Source organism: Pongo abelii, chromosome 13, assembly GCF_028885655.2.
Source record: "Pongo abelii isolate AG06213 chromosome 13, NHGRI_mPonAbe1-v2.0_pri, whole genome shotgun sequence".
Lineage (NCBI taxonomy): Eukaryota > Metazoa > Chordata > Mammalia > Primates > Hominidae > Pongo > Pongo abelii.
In genome coordinates, this window is record NC_071998.2 from 122,615,270 (window position 1) to 122,641,066 (window position 25,797).

General features: G+C 54.4%; 1 protein-coding gene across 4 annotated transcripts; it reads left to right on the forward strand.

Annotated features, from left to right (window-relative positions):
• Positions 1-574: 574 nt before the first annotated feature.
• On the forward strand, positions 575-21,542 carry PLPP7 (phospholipid phosphatase 7 (inactive)). Of its 4 annotated transcripts, none has more exons than XR_010136417.1 (3): positions 576-1,603; positions 3,956-5,912; positions 6,166-8,831. XR_010136417.1 is itself a non-coding variant. In NM_001131744.1 (3 exon segments), coding segments are annotated over 2 exon segments (522 nt in total). In that variant the 5' UTR covers positions 1,039-1,152; the 3' UTR covers positions 4,027-4,247; positions 20,203-21,537.
• The last annotated feature ends 4,255 nt before the right edge of the window (positions 21,543-25,797 follow it).

Genomic DNA, 25,797 nt, shown 5'->3' on the forward strand with positions numbered 1-25,797 from the left:
CTGGGTCTGCGTTCTGGGTTTGCAGCCTCTCGCCCCTTGGGCCCCATGCAGCCACACGGGCCTCCTGGGCCTCCTGCAAGGCAGGCTCTCCCCAAATGGGGCTCCCCCTTTGTTCTTCCTTCCTGGGGGCAGCTGTCCATGACTCCCAGACCAGACCCAGAGGCCCCAGAGCCCTGCTTCTAGGATCCTGCCACACATTTGCACACTTGTGACCACTTACACATGTCCTTCTTTCCATCCCCACTGAGCTGTGAGCTTTTTGCAGTGTGCCCAGCACTGACACAGTGCCAGGCGCTCGGAAACTATTTACAGGTGGCCTGAAGCTGCTGTCACACTCCTGTCCTTTGCAAAGTTCCAGGTAGTGGAGGCAACCTCCAAGAGGCGATCCATTACCAACCGACTCATGACCCCTCCCTCTGATGGAAATCAGAGCTCACGGATTGTCATTTGATTGGACTGTGATGCGCTGAAGCTGAATTCAAGACTGATTTAAAAAAAGACCTGCCAGCTTAATGAATGCTGTCACAGAGAGAGGAGCTGGACCTGGCCCCAGGGACCCAAGATGATGCTGTCAATGACGTCGTTCACTCCATCTGGTGCCCAAAGAGGCCTCGGCCCGAGCAACACCGTCCAGTTTACAGGACCAGGTCCAAGCTGCCAGGCCGCTGGGGCAGGCAGGCCTGGCTTGCAGGGGTCTGGACGGCTCAGAGGGAAGCTGGTAAAAGCAGGGTAAGCCCAGGTCCCACCTCCGCCCCTTCAGAGGCCAAGGCCACTGCAGAGTCCAGAGCAGCTGGAGGACTACATTTCCCAGAGTCCCCCAAGCCCAGGGATGAGCCATTGGCCGATTTAAATAGCCCAGGCCCGAGGCAGCCAGGCCGCAGCTGTGGACTCCTCGCCTCCTGGAGGCTCTGCTGGTGCAGGCCCCGCACTGGAGGGCTCGATTGGCTGCCCGGCTGGCACTGACGTCCCCTTGGAGCCGGGTGGCAGCAGAGATAAACAGCCATGTGCAACTCTCCACCCTATATTTAACAGCTGCGGCGGAGAAGGCAGGGAGGCAGCCACGGTGGCGGCTCTGGGGGCAGCTCTTGTCTTCGGGGAGAAGGCCCTTGGAGCCGGGCTGGCATCGGCCTTCTCAGGGTGAGCGAGGTCACCATGCCAGCTTCCCAGAGCCGGGCCCGTGCCCGGGACCGCAACAACGTCCTCAACCGGGCTGAGTTCCTGTCCCTGAACCAGCCCCCCAAGGGGGGCCCGGAGCCCCGCAGCTCGGGCAGAAAGGCCTCGGGCCCATCGGCACAGCCCCCACCTGCTGGTGACGGGGCCCGAGAGCGACGCCAGTCACAGCAGCTGCCAGAGGAGGACTGCATGCAGCTGAACCCCTCCTTCAAGGGCATCGCCTTCAACTCCCTGCTGGCCATCGATATCTGTATGTCCAAGCGGCTGGGGGTGTGCGCCGGCAGAGCGGCGTCCTGGGCCAGTGCCCGCTCCATGGTCAAGCTCATCGGCATCACGGGCCACGGCATCCCCTGGATCGGAGGCACCATCCTCTGCCTGGTGAAGAGCAGCACACTGGCCGGCCAGGAGGTGCTCATGAATCTGCTTCTGGGTGAGTGTGCCTGCCGTCCGCCACTCACTGTCAGGCCCATCGGGAGGGAGCCCGGCCTGCCCAGCCCTGCCCTGGCCAGGACCTGCACAGCCCTCTGAAACCGGCTGGGATGGTCTAATGAGGTTAGGCAGGAAGGGTGCCCCAGAAACAGGCAGGCTCCGGCGTGGGGGAGCGACACCAGGGATGCATAGACGAGGCTCTCCTGCCACATGCCAAATGAAGGCAGAGGGCAGTGCGGCCCTGTGAGAAGGGCCTGCTCAGCAAAAGGCACCACTGCCCAGAGGCAGCTTGAAGGGAGGCTGGGCCAGAGGCGGTGGCCTCAAGGGAGACGGTCAGGGCTCTGGTGGGCGTCCTGGAATGGGGTGTCACTGTTTGACTCCTGCCCCACGGCTGAGGTCCTCGCTCCTTGACAGCTCCCAGCCAGGCAGTGCCCGTGAGCTGCCCCATGAGCACCTCCCGCCTCGGTTCAGGAACCTGGAAAGCTGCCCAGCCTTCTTCCCCAGGGTCTGGGGATCCAGGGAGTTCCCCTGGGACTGCCACCCACTCACAGCCCCCTGGAGTTCTTCCCTGCTCCTTCCCAGGGGGAGTCACTGGAGAAGGGGTCGGGGGGCCAGTTGTTGGTTTGTTTGTTTGCAAAATCTTTGCCACCAACGTCTTGCAGATTAGCACCGCCCTGTGCCAGGTGCCATGTGGGGCACATGTGGAGGCAAGCCATTCCCTCCACCCAGAGGTGATGCCCAGTCTGCGTCCGGCCCACCCTTTGGGCACCACCAGGTCCCCAAGGTGTCCCAGGAACGTTCCACCCTCCATGCCAGGCCCGCATCAATTTCCTTGTCTTTCCCAGTGTGGCCATCATTTGGGGCACATGTGAGGTGGAGGTCTCAGGCAAGGCAAACATTAACAAGGGGTCTTGGTTCCAAAAGGGCATTGGGTTGGACCATGGAGAACACGGGTTCCAGAGGAAGTTACAATAAAAACATGTATCTCCCTGCTCTAGTCTCAGTCTGGAGGCTCTACGTTCTGTTGGTGGGACTCGGGGAGGCAGAAACCATCAGATACTTCATGCAGGAGATGGCTGGGTCTGCCACCTTCGAGGTTTTCTTGTTCTTTTTTTTTTTTTTTTTTTAGACAGAGTCTCGCTCTGTTGCCCAGGCTGTAAGGCTGAAGTGCAGTGGCGCGATCTTGGCTCACTACAACCTTCAGCTCACTACAACCTCCGCCTCCTGGGTTCAAGCAATTCTCCTACCTCAGCCTCCCGAGTAGCTGGGATTACAGGTGCACGCCACCACATCCAGCTAATTTTTGTATTTTTAGTAGATATGGGGTTTCACCATGTTGGCAAAGCTGGTCTCAAACTCCTGACCTCAGGTGATCCACCCACCTTGGCCTCCCAAAGTGCTGGGATTACAGGCGTGAGCCACCGTGCCTGGCCGGTTTTCTTGTTCTTATTACTAAATTATTTACGTTACAATAACTTATGATTTACTCCTGAATAAACAGTCTCACGAGGTTGGTGCCATTATCATGCCCATTTTACAGGTTAGGAAACTGAGGTTCCTATAAATAAAGCAACCTGGCCCAGCCTCAGGGCTTGAGATTTGCACCGGCTCCAGCTGACACACAGGCCTCTGCTCTTCCAGGTGCCGTGCCACCGGTGTGGGAGGGAGGGACAGAGCAAAGTGGCCGAGGCACTAGGCCAGGCGCTTCCAGGGGCAGAACCTGCTCTCATTATCCACAGTTTCACACAGGGCCACGTGGCTCAAGAAGACTGTTGGGATTTAGAGAGGTAGGTTGCCTGCTGTCAGAAGATGGGGTGGGAAGGCATATGCCCGAGTCTGTCTCTCAACCCTGCTCCCTTGACCCCATCTCTTCCTTCCCACCTTCTTTCCCCATGTGACAAGGGAGGTGATGAAGTTGTCATTGGTTGAGTGCTTACCGTGTTCCAGGGCTTTGCATAAATCATATCATTACTTCTGATCTTCACCATAACCCATGGAGCTTGGTGCTGTTATTATTCCCCATTTAAAGAGGGGGAAACTGAGGCACGGGGTGATGATGGTTCTAAGGTCGTGCAGCTAGTCAGTGATGGAGCCAGGAGCAGAACCGGGAGCAACTCTAGCTTTCCTTTGCATTTTCAGAGGAGAGGGAGAGGGAACCAGCTCAGACTGTGTGAAGCTTCCAGCAGGGGGAGGATCAGAGAAGAAAGGAGGTGCATCTCAACTTACCCACAGTCAGTGGATGCTCTAGTAAGGGGGTGAGCTCCCCGTGGTAGGAGGTATGCAAGCAAGCTGCCTCTCATCACCAAGTAAAACAGCTCTGCTTTGATTTGTTTGTTTTTTTTTTTTTTTACAGGAATGTTTGCTTTTAAGAACATTTCCCCTGCCCCAACCATTGAAAAATTTACAACCTACTTGTTAAGATAAGGCTTCAGGCTCATTCCAGCAGCCAGCTGCCATGGGCACAAAACTGTTTGCCCCACAGGATAAAGATGAAGATTTGAGATGCCTTCCTCCTTGAACAGAAGTGATAGACATTTTAAAAAATCTTTAAAAACATCATTTATTGAGCTTTATTATGTACCAAAGACAATGGCATGAACGGCCTGTATTTTATGATGTAAAAAAGCTGCTGATGACCTTTCAAGGTAAATATTAATATGCCCATCTTACAGCTGAGTAAACTGAGGCTCAGAAAGCTCAAGCAACTTGCCTACCACACAGCTATAAGCGGTAGGTTCAGGAAGTAAATCCAAGGCCCTGTGACTGCAAACCCGCCACTCCTTGCTGCTCACCGTGGGGCTGCAGGTCGGGCGTATCACCAGTGTTCACTGCACTCCTGGAGCATGTATGCTTTGTGGAGGGGAATGATCTGGGAGGAGGTTGACTGTCTTCATATCCAGGTATTGAGACCATGGGGACATAGGGCCTGGCACAAGTCAGGCATTCAGCACAGGCCACAGAGCAGGCCGGGTGGGTCTGGGGACCCTGAGGTCATTCCGTGGGGATGCCAGCCCAGCCCTCGGCTTGGTGGGGGAAAATGGCAGCAAATGGCCAAGGCAGGCTCTAATCCTGCAGCTGTGGTCTGACCTGCCAGGAAGGAAGGTCCCACGGTCCCCTGCCCCGGGGAAAGCAGACCACCCACTGAGCACACGCTGCAGGTTCCATCTGTCCTTTTGTCTTTGGAGGGCACCCTTCAACCCTGGAGCATAGGCTCTGGGGTCAGACTGGCTGTTGTCTAGGTCCTTGCTCTGACCCTTACTTGCTGTACGCACATGCTCAAGTCAGTTCCTGTCTCTGAGCCTCAGTTTCCCTATCTGGGGGCTGAGGGGGATGTGGCAGGGATGTGAAGGGAGCTGGCAAAGCATTTGGCATGGTGGATGCCATGCTGCACAGTGACATCACTGCAATACTGAAGGGGGAGGGAGCCCTGCCTAGCCCTGCCCACCCGCTCTGGCCCCGTGGCACTGAGCTAACCCCCAGGGGCAGTCTCTGGGCTGGAAGCAAGACCTCCGAGCTTGTGGTTGGGACCTGGGTTCCACTTGGCTCTGAAGAGGCAGACTTGGGAGCTTGGGAAATGGGAGCTGCAGCTACGAGGCCTAGGAAGGGTCCCACTGGGCCCAGGGAAGTTCTCTGCATGCTCCCTGCTTGCCCCTCCCCTAGTGCACACTGTCAAGACTAGAAAGCTCAGAGCCAGAAGGGGTCTTAGCAGCAGGCAAAAGCTTCGACTCCAGAGGCAGCTGGACCTGGGTGCAAATCCCAGCCCTACTGTGGGAACTCAGGCAAGTGACTTTGCCTCTTTGAGCCCCAGTTTCTTCATCTGTCAGATGGGTTGTTGGGAAATGTCCCTGATGAATCACACATGAAGTGCTTGGCACTTACTGATGTTGGTTAACGCTTATGTAGCAATGATTATCATCATCATTATCACCATCATCATTGTCAGAAGTCCAGGACTAGCCTCCTGCCGGGTACCTTCCAAGCTCTAGATGCCTTGAGACCACCTGTCCCCTTCTCCCTCCCGAGCAGCACCCAGCTTGATGATCTGAAGGGAGCCAGGTGACAGGTGACAGGTGACCAGGCCCATCCTGGTTCACTAAGCCCATCCTTGTTTCCTCATGGGCCTGTCCTGTGATTGGAAATGCCTCCGGTCTTGTTCCTTGATCTATGTCCTTTATGAAAGTATCTTTTTGTTTGTTTGTCTTTTTGTTTTTGAGACAGAGTCTCTCTCTGTTGCCCAGGCTGGAGTGCAGTGATAAGATCTTGGCTCACTGCAACCTCTGCCTCCCGGGTTCAAGCAATTCTCCAACATGGTTTCGCTATGTTGGCCAGGCTGGTCTCGAACTCCTGACCTCAGGTGATCCACCCACCTTGGCCTCCCAAAGTGCTAGGATTACAGGCTTGAGCCACTGCACTGGCCTATAAAAGTATCTGTTTTTTTTTTCCCTTTGAGACGGAATCTCGCTCTGTCCCCAGGCTGGAGTGCAGTGGCGTGATCTTGACTCACTGGCATGAACCCAGGAGGCGGAGCTTGCAGTGAGCTGAGATCGCGCCACTGCACTCCAGCCTGGACGACAGAGTGAGACTCCGTCTAAAAAAAAAAAGCATTTTTATTGAGATTTTCCTGAATATGAAAAATACTTTTTTTTTTTTTTGAGACGGAGTCTCGCTATGTCACCCATGCTGGAGTGCAGTGCTGTGATCTCGGCTCACAGCAACCTCTGCCTCCCTGGTTCAAGTGATTCTCCTGCCTCAGCCTCCCGAGTAGCTGGGATTACAGGTGCCCACCACCACGCCTGGCTAATTTTTGTATTTTTGGTAGAGATGGAGTTTCACCATGTTGGCCAGGCTGGTCTTGAACTGCTGACCTCATGATCCACCTGCATTGGCTTCCCAAAGTGCTGGGATTACAGGAGTGAGCCACCACGCCTGGCTAGGAAAACTACATTTTTATGTCATTTTTTATTGTGATAAGCTGTACCTCACATAAAATTGATCATTGTAATCATTTGAAGCGTACAATTCAGTGGCATTGAGTCCATTCACACTGTTGTGCAGCCGTCACCACCATCCATCTCCAGAACTCTTTTCATCTTTCATCTTAAAACACAGAAGCTCTGTCCCCATTAAGCACTGACTCCCCACTCCCCCTCCCCCAGCCCCTGGCAACCTCCATTCTACACTCTGTCTCTGGATTTGACTGTTCTAGGGACCTCACATAAGTGGAATCATACTGTATTTGTCTTTTGTGACTGGCTGATTTCATTTAGCATGATATCCTCGAGGTCCATCCATGCTGTAGCAGGCGCCGGCATTTTCTTCCTCTCTAAGGCTGAATAATGCTCAGTTACAGGATGGACCACATTTCATGTATCCATTCGTCCACCCATGGACACTTCGGTTGCTTCCACCTTTTAGCTGTTCTGAATAACGCTGCCATGCGCACAGGTGTATATGTATCTTCTTGAGCCCCTGCTTTCAGTTATTTTGGTTGTATACTCGGAATCAAGCTGCTGGATCACAGGGTAATTTTATGTTGACTTGTTTGAGGACCTGTCCTACTGTTGCCCACAGCGGCTGCGTGATTTTACATTCCCCCAGCAATGCCCAAGGGCTCCGATATGTCCGCATCTTTGCCAACACTCATTGTCTGGTTTTTCAATCAGAGCCATCCTAATGGGTATGAAGTGGTATCTCTTGTGGTTTTGGGTATTTTTTGTTTGTTTTTGTTTTTTTTTTTTGTTTGGGGGGTTTTAGTTAGTTTGTTTTTTGAGACAGAGTCTCACTCTGTCACCAGCCTGGAGTGCAGTGGTGCGATCTCGGTTCACTGCAACTTCCGCCTCCCGGGTTCAAGTGATTCTCCTGCCTCTGCCTCCCAAGTAGCTGGGACTACAGGCGCCTGCCACCATGCCTGGCTAATTTTTCATAGAGATGAGCTTTCACCATGTTGGCCAGGCTGGTCTCAAACTCTTAACCTTAAGTGATCCTCCTGCCTTGGCCTCCCAAAGTGCTAGGATTACAGGCGTGAGCCACCGGCCCTCATTGTGGTTTTGCTTTGCATTTCCCTAACCATCAGTGATGTTGGGCGCCTTTTCATTATACATTCTTTTTTTTTTTTTTTTGAGACCGAGTCTCACTCTGTTGCCCAGGCTGGAGTGCAGTGGCGCCATCTCGGCTCACTGCAACCTCCGCCTCCTGAGTTCAAGTGATTTTCCTGCCTCAGCCTCCTGCGTAGGCAGGGATTACAGGTGCACGCCACCATGCCTAGCTCATTTTTTGTATTTTTAGTAGAGATGAGGTTTCACCATTGTTGGTCAGGCTGGTGTCAAACTCCTGACCTCAGGTGATCTGCCCACCTTGGCCTCCCAAAGTGCTGGGATTACAGGCGAGAGCCATGGTGCCCAGCCTATACATTCTTGGAATAAGAAAAAATGCAGTGATTACAAGGCTAGATCAAGAAGAAAGTGAGCCTCTCCCTTAAACCCTCTCCCAGGAAGAGCCTCTGCCGCAGCTTGGGTCACGCGCCCCTGGATTTTTCCCCGTGCGTATGCTAACGTGTGATGTTTTTCTCAGGTTGTGTTTTGCCCGGTTTGGCCTCACTCTCACAGCTGTGGCCCTCCCACCTGGAATCCTGATCTGGACCCTCCATGTCCCTCGCACCAGCATGAGGGGTTCAGATGCTCCAGATAATCTGTTCTGGCAGCTCTCCCATCCCCTGCCCTCTGGCTCTTGCTCTCAGGGACAATTTAGGTGACAGCCTCTCCACGAGGCTTGTCTAGCCTGTTCCTAACTGAGGGATATTTAGGCTGATCCCAAATCTTCACTCAGATACCCTCCTGTGGGAAACCGCACGTGCTACCTCCTCGGAAGTAGAGGGGTTCCCTCCCCAGCCTCCTTTCTCAGCATCTCAGTGGGCCTCAGTGCAACAGTCAGTCCCTCAGGGGGGCCTTTGGCCACCCCCAGGCCAGGTCAGGGCCCCTTAATACACTGCCTTGGCAGCTGTCCACACAGCGGATGCAAGAGAAATGCAATAGTTTGTGATGCCAGTAGGCAGGGTCTGGATCAGCATTGCCCACCAGCACAGCTAGTGATTTCATGTCCCTGGGACCTGCTCCTAGCAGGGCCTGGCGCTCAGCAGAGTGAATAACCAGCGCCATCAGTCTTTCTATTGATGATCCTGAGTGCTTTGCATACCACTGGTCTTCAAAGATAGGGAGAGCTGGCTTTAGCAGGTGGAGTCTTTTTTTTTTTTTTTTTTTTTTTTCTTGAGAGGGTCTCTCTCTGTCACCCAGGTTGGAGGGCAGTGGCGCGACCTCAGCTCACTGCAACCTCTGCCTCCCACATTCAAGTGATTCTCCCGCCTCAGCCTCCTGAGTAGCTGGGATTACAGGTGCCTGCCACCATGCCTGGCTAATTTTTGTATTTTTAGTAGAGACGGGGTTTCACCATGTTGGCCAGGCTGGTCTCGAACTCCTGAGCTCAAGCTATCCACCTGCCACTGCCTCCCAAAGTGCTGGGATTACAGGCATGAGCCACTGTGCCTAGCCTATAAAAATAACTTTTTAAAAATGTGCACAAATAATGCGTGCTTGTGGCAAGAAAGATTTTAAAGTGCAGAATTACAAAAAGACAGTAAAAATCACCCCTAATCCTCTTGCCCAGCAAGAAGCATTGTTAGCATTTAGAGCAGTACCTTCTAGATTTTTTTTCTCTTCATATAAGCACATTTGCTTACATACAAATCTTATTTTATGAAGATGGCATCCTACTGGAAATCCTATTTTATAAGTGGCCTTTTCCACTTAACATACCCCATGGCCTCTGATATAGTCGGGCTATAAATATACATGGGCCTTATCATCTGCAGTGGCCACAGCATGCTCTGGTGTCTAGATTAGGCCACGGTTTGTCCCGTCTGTCTCTTGAAGGGCGCTGGGTCGTTTCACGTTTTTCGGTGTTATAAACAATGCTGCAGTGAACATCCCGGGCCATGAATCATGGCCCACATCCCTAACAATTTCCCAAGGAGATATTCCTGCAAGGGGAAGAGCTGAGTCCAAGGGAGACACGCAGAAGAGAGTTCTGATTCCGAAGCCAAATGCCCTTCAGGAAGTTCAGACCGATTTACACACCCCCTGGGAAGTATATGGCTGGCTCCCAACCTTCCAAAAGCCAGAATGGGGGATGAGAAGCAGGATTGACTTCCCAGCCCAGGAGCACTGGGACCCCTCCTCTCAACCCAGCCGGAGAGAGACATCTGCCCACAAACCCAGCCCTTCACAGCCTGCAGGGCATCATGGAAGCCCCGTCCTTGCTCCTTGCTTTAGAACAGCTGAGCCTACAGCCTTCACCTCCCACCCCTACCCCACTAGCCCCAACTCCCCAGAGACCCTGCCCTGCTCTGAGCTGGTCCCACAGAGTGCGTCTTCAGGGGGAAAGCAGCCCAGAGCCACAAAGGGCCACACTAGGTCACCCCGGCTGCCCCTCTTCCTGCAGGGCACATAGCTGCCGGCAGACAAGTGACGTTCTGATTTTCAGAGGCCTCAGGAGGAGATGATTCCAAATCTTCCAAGATGGCAGCAGCTCTTTTCCAAGAAAGCCCTGGCTCCTGCCTGGCCTCTGGGAGCCTCCAGCACTCTGGTTCCCTGGCCACCACCAACCCCGAGGGACCTGGGCTAGAGGAGAAGGGTGGGCCTCGAGGTGGGTTCTTGTTGCCCTATGAGGGCCGGGAAGCCTCTAGGAGAGCAGGGCCCTGGGGACAGCTGTGCTTCCTGCATGGGGGGGTTCAGACATTCAGGCCCCAACCCTGTGAAAAGAGCTGAGAGTGGAGCTGGTTGGGACGGAAGAGCGTGAGGGGTGGTGGAGCCAAGCCCTGGTGTCCTCTGACATGGTCCCAGGGGTCCATTACCGAGTGTCTGCTGCATACGAGCATCAGAGCAGGCCCCTTGTCATCCCAGCGTATCCATGGCAGGGAGCTCTGGGGGATAGACACACCGAGGTTATGCTGTCCACAAGTGGCCGACCTTGAAGCCGGTCTCTTTGTGGAGCCTGAGTGCGCAGCCACCGCCCTGGGTGATCCTAGTGAGTGGAGGCCAGTGGAGGCTGAGTGACCTCCCTGAAATGTGCACATAGCAGGTCCAGGGCAGTGCAGCTCCCACCAGCTCCCCGGCTCTTGCCCCTGAGCCTCCTGCTGGGCGGACCTTTCCCCTCACAGGGGTCTCCTTGCCCTCCTTGAGTCGAGAAGGGAATGTAGGTCGGTCAACTGGACAGGGCCACGTGGGCAGAATCAGCCTTGAGTGATGGCGCCATTTGCTTCTATTTCTGGGCACCAGATGATGCTCTCACAGTGTCAGAATCACAGTCACACCGAGGCCTGGCTGCACTGGAGGAGGGAGAGAGGCCCTGCAGGGGCAGCGGGAGAGGGCAGAGTGGAGTGGGAGGCCCAGGGGAGGCTACGGCTCTGTTGGAGAGCCGCCCTGTGGTCTGAGGGTGGCAGACGGGCCGCTGCCTCTTCCATTCACAACCCTCCTGGCCAGACGGCTGCGGCATGGTGAGGGCGAAAAGCCACGCACCCCGTCACACCTGTGATAGAGTAACGCTCTGTGTCACTATGTGCTTACTGCCCACTGTCCCGCTTGGCCATAGGGGACCCTGCCAGCCTCGTTCACAGTGCCAGGCCTGACACACACCTGAAATACCCAAGAACCGGCGGGGCCCAGGAACAGGTGGAAAAGTGAGTGAACCAGGCACAGACTGGGTGGGTCAACCTGGCTAGAGAGCCAGGCTGGGCCCTATGGTCCCCGCAGGGCCCAGGGAAGAAAAGGGGCAGATACCCTCCATCATTACGGCCTGAAGAGAGGGAACCAGCCCGAAATAGCCACAGCTTCCCAAAGGCCCAGCTGTGGGGCATCTTAGTCCATTTTGTGCTGCTGTAACAGAATACCTCACACTGATTTATAAAGAATAGAAGTGTATTTGGCTCATGGTTCTGGAGGCTGGGAAGTCAGCCACATCTGGTGAGGGCCTCGTTGCTTCCTGTTGCCTTCTGCATCACGCGCAAGGGAGCACATGCCTGACAGGGCGAGAGGTGACCACACTCACCCTTTTGTCAGGAACCACCCCCGATACCTGCATTAATTGATTCATGAGGGGAGAGCCCTTGTGGCCTATCACCTTTTTATTTTATTTTATTTATTTATTTTTGAGACAGAGTTTAACTCTTGTTGCCCAGGCTGGAGTGTAATGGCACGATCTCAGCTCACTGCAACCTCCGCCTCCCGGGTTCAAGCGATTCTCCTGCCTCAGCCTCCCAAGTAGCTAGGATTACAGGCACCTGCCAACACGCCTGGCTAATTTTATACTTTTAGTAGAGACAGGGTTTCTCCATGTTGGTCAGGCCGATCTCAAACTCCCAACCTCAGGTGATCCTCTCACCTTGGCCTCCCAAAGTGCTGGGATTACAGGTGTGAGCCACCATGCCCGGCCTCCCCTTTTTTTTTTTTTTTTTTTTTTTGAGACAGAGTCTGGCTCTGTCACCCAGGCTGGAATGCAGTGGCAAGATCTCGACTCACTGGAACCTCCACCTCCTGGTTCAAGCAATTCTCCTGCCTCAGCCTCCCAAGTAGCTGGGATTACAGGCACCTGCCACCACGCCCAGCTAATTTTAAAAATATTTTTAGTAGAAATGGGTTTCACCATTTGGCCAGGCTGGTCTCAAACTCCTGACCTCAAGTGATCCATGCGCCTTGGCCTCCCAAAGTGCTAGGATTACAGGTGTGAGCCACCGCAGCCACCCTGATCACCTCTTAAAGGTTCCACCTCTCAAAACTGTTGCATTGGGGATTCAGTTTCCAACACATGAACTTCAAGGGACTCACTCAAGCCATAGATGGAGTTTCCAGATCATGAGACGTGGGCACCCACAGAGACCTATCTGTCAGCCAGGGGAGTTCCAGATGACCCCCACCACACACGAGCTTCAGCCACATCTGTTTCATACACCGAGTCTGTATGCTTTCATCGGGAAAAACAATGTTTTGCTGCTAGAGATTTGAAAGGAGCCAGGCACAGTGGCTCACACGTGTAATCTCAGCACTTTAGGAGGCTGAGGTGGGAGGATCACTTGAGCTCATGAGTTCAAGACCAGCTTGGGCAACAAACTGAGATACTGTCTCTACAAAAGAATCAAAAAATTAGCCAGTTGTGGCCTGTGCCTGTGGTCCCACCTACATGGGAGGCTGAGGCAGGAGGATCATTTGAGCCCAGAAGTTCAAGGCTGCAGTGAACCATGTTTGTACCATGTTTGCACCACTGCACTCCAGCCTGGGCAACAGAGGGAGACACTATCTCAAAAACATTAAAAAAAAAAAAAAAAAAGGGAAGATGTGGGTCTAGCTTAGTTCTTGGCCTATGGATCCTGACAGCCCATGCAGAGAGCTGGGGCATGTGGGGAGGTCGAGGCACCCAGCCCTCCCTGCCTTTGGCCACCCCATCAGAGTTGAGGTGCTGGGCCCAGTGTACCCCCCGGGTGACTTAGTAAAGTCACCCTTTCCTCCCCACTTTTTCCTTGACCACAGCAGCTGTCCATTAGGGCCCCTGTGCTCGCAAGGCAGATTTTATTTATTTATTTATTTATTTTGAGACAGAGTCCTGCTCTGTCACCCAGGTTGGAATGCAGTGGTGCCATCTCAGCTCACTGCAACCTCCATCTCCCAGATTCAAGCGACTGTCCTGCCTCAGCCTCCCGAGTAGCTGGGACTACAGGTGCCTGCCACCACATCCGGCTAATTTTTGTTTTTTTAGTAGAGATGGGCTTTCTCCATGTTGGCCAGGCTGGTCTCGAACTCCTGACCTCAGGTGATCCACCCACCTCAGCCTCCCAGAGTGCCGGGATTACAGGTGTGAGCCACTGCGCTGGCCTCGAAAGGCAGATTTTGAACCCATCAGCTGCTGAACCCTGATTTTCAACCTAAAGACCTGGTTGCCAGTAGGACTGATGTCCCATGCCTTCCAGTGGCTGGTGTCATATTTCAGCCTACCATGGAGCCCAGTCCTGGTCTGCATGAACCACCCCCTACCCCAGATTCTGGCAGCTCTTCCGGCACCCAGACCCTAGCTGGCCACCAGTCACCAGCCACCACCACCAGGGAGGTCCTGGCCTTGCCTGGCCCGGCCTCTCTTACTTGCCTTGAGGTGGTGGAGGTCTTGGAACCTGGGCCAGACAATTTTGACCCTGGTGGGACCTTAGGAAAAAAAGACTTCGCTGATGCTCCTGCACGGTGCCCCAGCCTCCAGGACCAGAGCCTCCCACGGCTTCCCGGGCCGGGCGGGGCCAGGACTTACAGGCAGTGTAATGGCAGCAGTATGCTGTCAACCACCACACTCCTCCCAATTCATTGGCTCATTTCCTCCTGGGACCACCCTTGCTATGGGTGAGTAGACCAAGGCCCTGAGAGGGGAAGGAACTTGTTCTTTTTTTTTTTTTTTGAGACAGAGTCTCGCCCTGTTGCCCAGGCTGGAGTGCAGTAGCGCAATCTTGGCTCACTGCAACCTCTGCCTCCCGGGTTCAAGTGATTCTCCTGCCTCAGCCTCCCAAGCAGCTGGTACTACAGGCTCCCGCCACCATGCCCAGCTAATTTTTTTGTATTTTTAGTAGAGATGGGGTTTCACCATGTTGGCCAGGCTGGTCTCGAACTCCTGACCTCAGGCGATCCGTCCACCTCGGCCTCCCAAAGTGCTGGGATTACAGGCGTGAGCCACTACGCCCAGCCAGAACTTGTTCTTAATTAGCAGGGTCGACCCCTAGGCCAGAAGCACCAGGACCCCTCCTCACAGCCCCAGCCAATGAGACTTGAACCCCACCTGTGACTCCAGAGCCTTCAGATTTAACCCCCTCCCCATGAACTGCCTTCCCTCCCGAGGTGGAGAGAGCCTGTGGCCAGGCCATTTTTGGGGAAGTGGGGGGGCTTGCAGATGAGAGGGGCTCCAGCTGGGCTGGAGAGGACCAGCTGGCCCCTCTAAGCTGGCTTCCTCAGCTGCTTCATGGGGCGAAGGCATGCCAAGGTCAGCACAGCTACCTCCCTCTCCCACCTGCCCTGGGGACCTAGCAGTCCCCAGTCCCTCTCTCCTGCTGGAACTGTGATCTCCCACAGGCTTCAGATGGCACCAAACCCAGGTATGGTCAGCACATGAGCTGGCCAGCCACACGCCTCCCCAGCCACCTCCTGGGAAGACCCAGCCCAGGGGAACAGCTGCCATGAAATTGGCAGGCAAGAGTAGAGTAAGGTTTTCTCCAGACCTTCAGGCCCCGCCCTCCTTGGGCCAGCCAGCTCCTCTGTGCACCTGCTCAGCCCCGTCCTGTGCTGGCCAGGCACTTCCAGGGTGAGAGGCTCTCAGCCAGCCCTGTGGCTAATGAGAGGGGCCAGGAGAGGCCAATGTTCAAACCCCAAACAGAGAGACCAGACTACAAGCAGCAACCCTGAAGTGGGCAGGAAAAGGGGAAGTCCTGAAGTTCTAGTCCTCCAGGGAGGACTGCGTGATCTGAAACAGTCTAACTGCCTGGCATGGACAGTTAGGTGCACCACAGTGCCTCACACCCTGCAGCAAGGCGATCGGGGGTATGCGATGGTGCAAGACTTTCAAAAGCAGGCAGCAGAACAACATATGTAAACCATGTTACAAGCTTTATTAAATCTATGACCTTTGGAAAAGGCCAGGTGTGGTGGCTCACGCCTGTAATCCCAGCACTTTGGGAGGCCGAGGTGCATGGATCACCTGAGGTCGGGAGTTCAAGACCAGCCTGACCAACATGGAGAAACTCCAGCTCTACTAAAAATAGAGAAATTAGCCAGGCGTGGTAGCACACACTTGTAATCCCAGCTACTCGGGAGGCTGAGGCAGGAGAATAGCTTGAACCTGGGAAGCGGAGGTCGTGGTGAGCCGAGATCACACCATTGCACTCCAGCCTGGGCAACAAGAGCGAAACTCTGTCTTTAAAAAAAAAAAAAAGCTATGCTCTGTAGATGGATGGAAGGGTCTGAAACAACGGCTACCTCTGAGGGACAGGATTACAGGTGATTTCAACTCTAACTTTTGTTTTCTGTTTTGTAAATGTTCTGGAGTGAATAGCATCTTCTGTGTCTTTTTTTTTTTTTTAATTTTTTTTTTTTCCATTTCTGCCAAGAGCTGACTATTCTGATAAACCCTGAAAAGTTTTCTAGGAAAGCTCCCAGCATCCGGCTGCACTGAACTGTCATTGAGTCATAACCCCCCACCATTATCCAGCCCTCCTGGTGGGCCAGGCGTTTGGGGGGACCAACTCAATCGTTTGCTGAGACTTCCCTGCTTTAGCACTGAGTGTGTTGTGTCCTAGGAAACCCCTCTGTCCCAGTGAAACCTTGTCACCCAGCAGTCAGCCTGCAGGCATGGTGCTGGGCCCCCTCTGGGAGGTGGGTGTCCCTGAGCTTCATCTCACAGGTGAGGAAAGTTAGGCGGTTTGCCCAAGGTCACACAGCAGGGAGGCTTCAGGGCTGGAACTCACAACCGGTTCTCTGGCTGTGATGCCTGTGAGCTTTGCCACCACACTACACTGTGGGTGTTGTCTTCACTGTCCACGAGGCAGGGCTTGCAGGGGCTGTGACCTCACTGGGGTCCCCAAGGTCACCTGAGGTGGGGAAGCACAGGGGGCAGGGGCACGGGCTCCCTGCTGACTCTGCACCAGCCCTGGGGGTGCTATCTGGCCTGCCGATGCCAGCCCCACCCTCAGGTCAGAGGGTGTGAGCTCCAAGGGCCTTTCTAAGGGTGCGGAGTGTTGACCCGGAACCCCCACATTGGCTGTCTGGGTGCCACTCAGATCAGCTGGGTGAAACTGGGGTCCTGGCCTGGTGCCTTCCTCTCACGGCACAGAAAGGCGGAGCAGCCCCCCAAGGCCATGCAGCAGGGTGTGGCAGAGACACAATGGAGATCCAGGTCTCCCCTGTATTTCCAAAATAGGGAAAGAAAGGCCAGGCGCAGTGGCTCACGCCTGGAATCCCAGCACTTTTTGGGAGGCGGAGGTGGGCAGATCCCTTGAGGTCAGGAGTTCGAGACCAGCCTGGCCAACATGGCAAAACGCTGTCTCTACGAAAAATACAAAAATTAGCCAGCCGTGCTGGCAGGTACCTGTTGTCCCGGCTACTCGGGAGGCTGAGGCCGGAGAATCACTTGAACCAGGGAGGCGGAGATTGCAATGAGCCAAGATCATGCTGCAGCACTCCAGCCTGGGCGACAGAGTGAGACTCTGTCTCAAAAAAATAAAGAAAAAGAAAAGGAAGGAAAGAGCCCACCTCGCTGGTTATGAGCCTCAGGCCAGTAACTCAACTACGTTTGGAGACTGGCTCTGTTTCTAGCCCTGGGGGAAAAAAACCTATGAACAAACAGGCACGGCCCCTGCCTCCACAAAGTGATGACTTCATGCCGCAGACAGCGAACCCTCACCTCCCAACAGATGACTCAGTGACTGCGGGGGAAAAGCCACGAAACAGAGGGCCAAATGTTGAGACTGAACCATTCAGGGCCTGAGCTGTCTGGAAGGCCGGGACAGGTCCCTGAGGTGGTGGGTTGGGAAAGAGTGGAACATTCCAGAAAGCAGGAGCCTCAGGTATGAATGCTCTGAGCTCCAGGGGTTCATCTTGTCCTCTGTAAAGGGGGGATGACACAGTGTAGTTGCTGGGGAAAACAGTGGGGTTCCTCAAAGAGTCACACACAGAGTTACTGTCATTACCAACCAGCGACTCCTGTCCTAGGGATCTACCAAAAGAACTGAAAACAGGCACTCGGCAAACACTTGCACACACGTGCATAGCAGCATGAGTCACAGCAGCCGAAAGGCGCAAACAACTCGATAGCCATCAATAGATGAATGGATAAACAAATTGTGACCGGGCACAGTGGCTCACGCCTGGAATCCCAGCACTTTGGGAGGCTGAGGTAGGAAGATAGCTTGAAGCCAGGAGTTTGAGACCATCTTAGGCAGCAAAGTAGGATGCCCATCGGTAAAAAAAATATTTTTTTTAATTAGCTGGGCATGGTGGCACACTCGTAGTCTCGGTGGCTCAGGAGACCGAGGGAGGAGGATCTCTTGAGCCCAGGAATTCAAAGTTACAGTGAGTTATGATTGCACCACTACACTTCAGCCTGGGCAACAGAAAGAGACACCATCTGTGTCTCTCTGTTTCTCTCTCTCTCTCTTTTTAAGACAGGGTCTCGCTCTGTCACCTTAGCCTCCCGGGTAGCTGGAATGAGAGGCGTGCACCACCACACTCAGCTAATTTTTGTATTTTTTTGTAGAGATGGGGTTTTACCATGTTGCCCATGCTTGTCTCACACTCCTGGGCTTAAGCAGTCCTCCCACCTCAGCCTCCTGATAGCTGGAACTACAGGCGTGTGCCATCACGCATGTCTAATTTTTGTATTTTTTGTACAAACAGGGTTTTGCCATGTTGCCCACGCTAGTCTCGGACTCCTGGGCTCAAGCAATATGCTCACCTCAGCCTCCCAAAGTGCTGGGATTATAAGTGTGACCCACCGTGCCCAGCCAGAGACATCCATCTCTTAAAAAAAAAAAAAAATGCCGGGTGCAGTGGCTCACACCTGTAATCCCAGCACTTTGGGAGGCCAAGACGGGCGGATCGCGAGGTCGGGAGATCAAGACCATCCTGGCTAACACGATGAAACCCCGTCTCTACTAAAAATACAAAAAATTAGCCAGGCGTAGTGGCAGGCGCCTGTAGTCCCAGCTACTTGGGAGGCTGAGGCAGCAGAATGGTGTGAACCCAGGAGGCGGAGCTTGCAGTGAGCCGAGATGGCACCACTGTACTCCAGCCTGGATGACTGAGCGAGACTCTGTCTCAAAAAAAAATAAAAAAAATAAAAAAGAGGCCGGTCACGGTGGCTCATGCCTGTAATCTCAGCAGTTTGGGAGGCCAAGGCAAGCGGATCACCTGAGGTCAGGAGTTTGAGACCAGCCTGGCCAACATGGCAAAACCCCGTCTCTACTAAAAATACAAAAATTAGCCAGGCGAGGCAGCATGCGCCTGTAATCCCAGCTACTCGGGAGGCTGAGGCACGAAAATCACGTGAACCCGGGAGGTGGAGGTTGCAGTGAGCTGAGATCATGCCACTACACTCCAGCCTAGGCAACAGAACGAGACTCCATCTCAAAAAAAAAAAAAAGAAAGAGAAGATGAACAAATAGTGGTCCATCCATACAATGGAATATTATTCGGCCATGAAAAGGAATGAAGTGCTAACACATGCTGCCACATGGGTGGACGCTGGAAACATTATGCTAAGGAAAGGAAGGCAGACACAAAAGGTCACTTACTGTCTGATTCCATTTACATGAAGTGTCCAGAGGAGGCAAATCCACTGAGACAGAAAGCAGATTGGTGGTGTCCAGGGGCTGGAGAGAAGGGGATGGGGAGTGGCTGCTTTGTGGGTATGGGGCATTTTTTGGAGATGATGAAACGTTTTGAAATTAGAGAGAGGAGGTGGCTGCCAACATTGTGATGTGCTAAATGCCGCTGAACCATGCACTCTAAAATGGTTCACTTTACAAGATGTAAATTTTGCTTCAATTTTTGAAAAATGGGAATGGGGCTGGGCACAGTGGCTCACGCCCGTAATGGGTGAACACTTTGGGAGGCTGAGGCGGGCAGGTCACCCGAGGCCAGGAGTTGGAGACCAGCCTGGCCAACATGGCAAAACCCCATCTCTACCAAAAATACAAAAAATTAGCCAAGGATGGTAGTGTGCATCTGTAATCCCAGCTACTCGGGAGGCTGAAGTATGAGAATTCCTTGAACCTAGGAGGTGGAGGTTGCAGTGAGCCAAGATCGGGCCACTGCACTACAGCCTGGGCAATAGAGCAAGACCCTGTATCGAAAAAAAAAAGGAAAAGGGGCCAGGCGCAGTGGCTCATACCTGTAATCCCAGCAAAATGGGAGGCTGAGGCGGGTGGATCATCTGAGGTCAGGAGTTTGAGACCAGTCTGTCCAACATGGCAAAGCCCCATCTCTACTGAAAGTACAAAAATTAGCTGGAAGTGGTGGTAGGGGTGCCTGTAATCCCAGCTACTCAGGAGGCCGAGGCAGGAGAATCGCTTGAATCCAGGAGGCGGAGGTTTCAGTGAGCCAAGATCTCGCCTCTGCACTCCAGCCTGGTCGACAAAGTGAAACTCTGTCTCAAAAAAAAAACACAAAAAAACGAAACAAAAAACAAAAAAAAACCTAAAGAAATAAAATGCGTATTATGTCAGGGCATGAAAAAAGCTGTAGGAAAAAATTAAACAAGGTGAGGGGAGACAGCGTGGTGGGGGCTTTTACAAACAGCATGGTCAGGGAAGGCCTCTCCGCTAAAGAAGTAGCTACGGGAAGGCAGGACGTGCCAGGCAGGGGAGACGGCAAAGGCAACGGCCTGAGGGGGGCCGTGCCTGGGGGTCAGCGTGGCTGAGTGGCCTGAGTGAGGAGCAGGAAGGGGAGGCGAGGTGGGGGGAACGTGGGGGGCCGGGGCCTGGGCCTGGCTGGTGGCCCTGATGGCCCAGGGGCCTCTGTCTCCCCCCAACAGCCCTTCTCCTGGACATCATGACGGTGGCCGGCGTGCAGAAGCTCATCAAGCGGCGCGGCCCGTACGAGACGAGCCCCAGCCTCCTGGACTACCTCACCATGGACATCTACGCCTTCCCGGCCGGACACGCCAGCCGTGCCGCCATGGTGTCCAAGTTCTTCCTCAGCCACTTGGTGCTGGCGGTGCCCCTGCGCGTGCTGCTGGTGCTCTGGGCCCTCTGCGTGGGCCTGTCCCGCGTGATGATCGGCCGCCACCACGTCACGGACGTCCTCTCCGGCTTTGTCATCGGCTACCTCCAGTTCCGCCTGGTGGAGCTGGTCTGGATGCCCTCCAGCACCTGCCAGATGCTCATCTCCGCCTGGTGAAGCATCCATTGGCCCACACAAGGCTCTGGGGGCAGGGCTGGCCCTAGAGAAGGGGCAGGGGGTGGCAAGGTGGCGGGCGTGGGTGGAACAGAGCGGCCAGGAGTCGGAGCGGCCATCCTCACCTCATCTTCCCCTCCTGGTTGGAGGCCGGCAAACCCAGGCCACCCCTCCCGGTGACAAGCGTGTTCGGCAGTGCCAGGCCTCTTGCCCCTTTGCTTGGACTCCAAGTCTCCTCTCAAGGCAGCCAGGACCCACCCACGGGGACAGCCCTATTTAGCTTCTGCTCTGGGAACAGCAAAAACCAGGATGGTGGGAGGGGCCGAGTCTTGTCTTGTCCTTTCATCGTCATGACTGTTGAGTTCTTGGCTGTGCCTGTCACGCCACAGCACGACGCCTGCCAGAATGCCCCCAACCTACTGCCTGATGCAGGTGCCATTGCCATTAACGGTCATCGACAGCTTAGGGCAGCACTTTCCAACGGGTGCCCATGGGACACCAGCCTGTGAGACGCTTTTAGGGGAAAGGGGTTTTGTGGTTCGATAACTTTCGGAAGTGCTGCACACTCTGTCCCCAAGTTGGACATTCACAAAGGCCGTTATTGCCATAAAGGCTCTGACAAACCCTGTAGAAAAGCTTCTTGCTAAACCTTCTTTAATCCATATTTTCTAAACTTATTTCACCACAGAACCCTTTTCTTGGGGAACAGCTATTAACCCCCAAGGAAACATTGGTTCCTCAAGCGCATTTTGGGAGCTGCTGCCAGAGAGCTAAAGGGCCTGGGGTGTGAGCTGACTCTCCGCTGGGGAGACCGGGTGCACGCGCCACAGCCCAAGGAAAGCGCTGGCCACCGCCCATGGGCATCGATGAGGCTTTGGCCCCCAGGGGCCGGACTCCGTGTGACCTAATAGGTCGTTTCCAAGTCACCCGTTTTGGATGTGCATTTCATGTGACAATACAGATGACATGCAAATGGCCCTCTCCCGTGTGGCTTTTTCCTCGTGCAATTCAATTGCTCCAGATGCATTCGACTTATTAGCATGGAACGGGCCGGGGGGGTGGGTGGGGGCGGGTAATTCTTCGGCCCTAGACAGTGTCATGATGCCAGGGATCAGGGGCTCTGGGCACAGCTGGCCTGCTCCTGGACTTTACCAGGCTGGCCAGTCCCTTTGCCCTGGGGTGGCTGCCTGGTACTCCCTCAGCCCCCAGGCCCTGTGCTGGCTGCTACCTGGGGCCTGGGCAGGGACCGTTTGAGAAGGCCTCACTGTGATGCTGACGGACTAGAGACCCTCTCTCACTTCAGCCTCAGGCCTTCCCAAGCCCTCCGCCCCGACTCCTGGCTAACCTGATCCTCATCTGCCAAGAAGTAGGCAAGTGACCAGTGAAACACAGCCAAGCCTACAAGAGATGCCACGAGGGATGTGCAGGGCAGTGAGGGCTCAGAGAGAAGGCCCTGGAGCCCAGCCTTGGGGTGTCAGCGCATAGGTCCCAGAAGGGGGAAGTCTGAGCCCAGATGGAGGGAATGGGTGGAAGAAGCCAGGAAGGAGGGGAAGATGTTCTAGACAGAGGGAGGAAAGGGGTGAGGGCCAGGAGGCAAGAGCCCCCAGGTCCTATCACAGATCGGCAGGAGGCTTGGGGATACCCCGAGCTCCCTGAACTACACTTTGAGTGTGAGCGCTCGTCTGCGGCTCTCAATTGCCCTCTGATGTGAGGTGATCGACATGCCCATTCCACAGATGGGAAAATTGAGGCCCTGAGACTCGCCCAAGGTTGCCCAGCCAGGAGGCAGCACAGTGGGGTGGGAGCCAGTTTGCCTGGCGGTGGCCAGCCGGCCTCCGCGTTCCTTGGCTCTCGGCCGCATCCCGCCACTCTCTGCCTCTGTCCCCACATGGTCTTCTCCCTGTGTCTGCGTCTGTCCTCCTGTCACTGTCTATGGTCCCCTTCCTATAACAATAACAGTCATACTGGCTTACAGTCCATCCTACTCTAGTATAACTTCATCTCAACCCACATCTTTTTTTTTTGAGATGGAGTTTCACTCTTGTTGCCCAGGCTGGAGTGCAGTGACATGATCTCGGTCCACTGCAACCTCCACCTCCTGGGTTCAAGGGGTTCTCCTGCCTCAGCCTCCTGAGTAGCTGGGATTACAGGCATGTGCCACCATGCCCGGCTAATTTTTTTGTATTTTTAGTAGAGATGAGGTTTCACCATGTTGGCCAGGCTGGTCTCGAACTCCTGACCTCAGGTGATCCTCTCACCTCAGCCTCCTAAAGTGCTGGGATTACAGGCGTGAGCCACTGTGCCCAGCCCCCACATCTTAGTCACATCTACAAAGACCCTATTTCCAAAGAAGATCACATCTATAGACACTGGGAATTAGAGCTTCAGCATCTCTTTCTGGGAGAACCCAATTCAGTCCATAACCCACAGGACACTTTTGGGGAGGAACACATCATCCCCTCCTAGCTGGGTGGTCTCTGGAGTCTTTAGGATAAGGAAGGGTTTCTGAAGGATGGAGGGCTCTGGGCAAATCCTCTAAAGCTTGGAGGGGATGGTGGAGCCCCAAGGGCGCCTGGCGCACCGTGAAGGGGAGAGGCTCCCGGAAGGCAGTCGGCGTGCTGCCTGGGAGCCACATCCTCTGTGATGGCAGTGGCAGCCGGTGCTGGCTCAGGACAATGCCAGCACTTCCTGGCGGTGCTGACGTCCCGCCCCAGAGCGTTGGTGTCGTTGTCTGTCAAACGGGGATGACAGGGGCCCCGTGGGGTTGACGTGTGACTCGGGGTGCCCTCCACCTGTGAACCTGACACATCACAGGTCACGCTCAGTGTTGGTCGCAGGGCTCCTGGCGTTGTTGCCCCTGGTGGCAAGGAAGGAACTGGGACACGCTGTGCTGACATGGCCGTTAGCACAAGGCAGACCCGGGCTCTGACTCCTCCAGGCTTTCCCTGGACTTCATCACTCTCAGACACCAATGTGTCTCTAGAACCATCACTCTGCAGCCCCTTTCCATGAAGACCCAAGGGCCATGGGAGGAGCTGCCAACCTCAGATTCCAGATGACAGGGAAGAGGCTGTGACTCCTTCAGGACTTGCCATCCTGCCTTGTTGCAGGACAGAGCCTGGGTGGGGAGGTCGATGCCGCTGTGCATTGGTTGACAGCTTCCAGTGCCCATCATGGAACAAGAGAGATAGTGTGTACCTGCTCAGGCATGGGTAATGCACTTTGCTGAGTAAAGCCAATAACTGCTTTTTTTTTTTCAAGAGTTGAGGTCTCTTGGCCAGGCACAGTGGCTCACGCCTGTAATCCCAGCACTTTGGGAGGCCAAGGCGGGTGGATTACCCAAGGTCAGGAGTTCGAGACCAGCCTGGCCAACATGGAGAAACCCCATCTCTACTAAAAATACAAAAATTAGCCAGATGTGGTGGTGCATGCCTGTAGTCCCAGCTACTTGGGAGGCTGAGGCAGGAGAATCACTTGAACCGGCACGTAGAGATTGCAGTGAGCTGTGATTGAGCCACTGCACTCCAGCCTGGGTGACAGAGCGAGACTCCATCTCAGGAAAAAAAAAATAAAAGAAGAAGAGTTGGAGTCTCGCTCTGTCACCCAGACTGCAGTGCAGGGGCACGATCACACCTCACTGCAGTCTCAAACTCCTGGGCTGAAACGATCCTCCCGCCTCAGCCTCCCAAGTAGCTACAGGCATGCACCACCACACTGGCTAATATTTTTATTTTTTTACTTTTTTTTAAATTGAGATAGAGTCTCACTCTGTCACCCAGGCTGGAGTGCAGTGGCGTGATCTCAGCTCACTGCAACCTCCGCCACTCAGGTTCAATCGATTCTCATGCCTCAGCCTCCCGAGTAGATGGGACTACAAGTGCCACCACGCCCGGCTAACTTTTTTTTGTATTTTTAGTAGAGACGGGTTTTGCCATGTTGACCAGGCTGGTCTGGAACTCCTGACTTCAGGTGATCCACCCGCCTCAGCCTCTCGAAGTGTTGGGATTACAGGTGTGAGCCACCACGCCCAGCCTGTTTTTATTTTTGTAGGGATGGGGTCTCACTATTTTGCCCAAGCTGGTCTCCTAGCCTCAAGCAGTCCTCCTGCCTTGGCCTCCCAAAGTGCTAGGACTGCAGACGTGAGCCACCGCGCCTGGTGATTGACATGCCCATTCCATTTTTTTATGGTGAATTATAAATGATTTTTGAATGGCAGCCGCTTCTGCATATCTGAGACACACCCCACGTGGCCCTGGCGTATTTCCCTTCTAAATATGGCTGGGTTGGATTGAACAAAGAATGTGTTCTGGGTTCTGGCATCAACGTCCATGAGGGATGCTGGTGTCTGTTTCTTGATTTGGTTACCAGGGGCATGCTGGCCTCTTCTATACCTCTGAAAGAATCTGTGTAAAATTGGTATCATCTCCTCCAGCCCTCAGATCCCAGATCTCTGCTCTCCCTCTCGTTCCCAGCCTCTTGCAAAGCACCCTCTTCTTAGAGTTGACATTCTGTTCTCAGCCATGATCTGAGGGGAGGAGTGAAGAGCGGGGCTCACACCTCCCACGGGCCTGGCCATACGTCTTCCATATGTGTCACTGTGATGACCTTATCCCTATTTCACAGACGAGGAAACTGAGGCTCAGAGAGGGAAACCCACTTCCCTAAGGTTGCCCAGCTTGGATGTGGTGGAGCCAGGATCAGAAACCAGGCCTGAGTGGCCCCAGCGCAGAGAGCCCTCCGGAAGACAGAAACGCAGGGCGCCCGCCAACCTCGGAATGAGGCTGAACTGGCGAAGCGACAGGCACAGGGAGGCGGGATGGGGGTGACTTGTTTTTCTATTTTTTAAACAGAACCAAACCCCACCGCGCCAGGCGGCTGCCTGTGCTGCCTCCGGCAGTCTTTGGCCAGACTCTGTGGGCCTCACCCTGGGATTCAAGTTGGGTGTGGCAGGAATGGGGCCTGCTCCGTCCTTACGTGACCCCAAGAGGTCTATACAAAGGTGACACCTCCTCCACCCCCTGCTTGTTCCCACCCACACCCTCTCCTGCCATCAGACAGACCCAGCCCTATGGATTTCGGCCTTCTCTGCACCAGCTGGGATCCCTGGAGCCTGGCGCTAACCCTGATTTTGCCCCATGCCCTTCCACCACCTGGTTTCTTCCTTCCCACCCCACCCGCCTGGCATCACCTCCTCGCCACCCCAGCTGTCATGGCCAACGTAACCACTTCCCAG

Excerpts from the sequence above, each read along its gene's own strand:
- PLPP7 (XM_054519378.2), top strand. The coding sequence starts at position 1,153 with ATGCCAGCTTCCCAGAGCCGGGCCCGTGCCCGGGACCGCAACAACGTC. Across the intron at positions 1,604-20,202 it reads GCTCATGAATCTGCTTCTGG|CCCTTCTCCTGGACATCATG; the intron begins GTGAGTGTGCCT and ends TCCCCCCAACAG.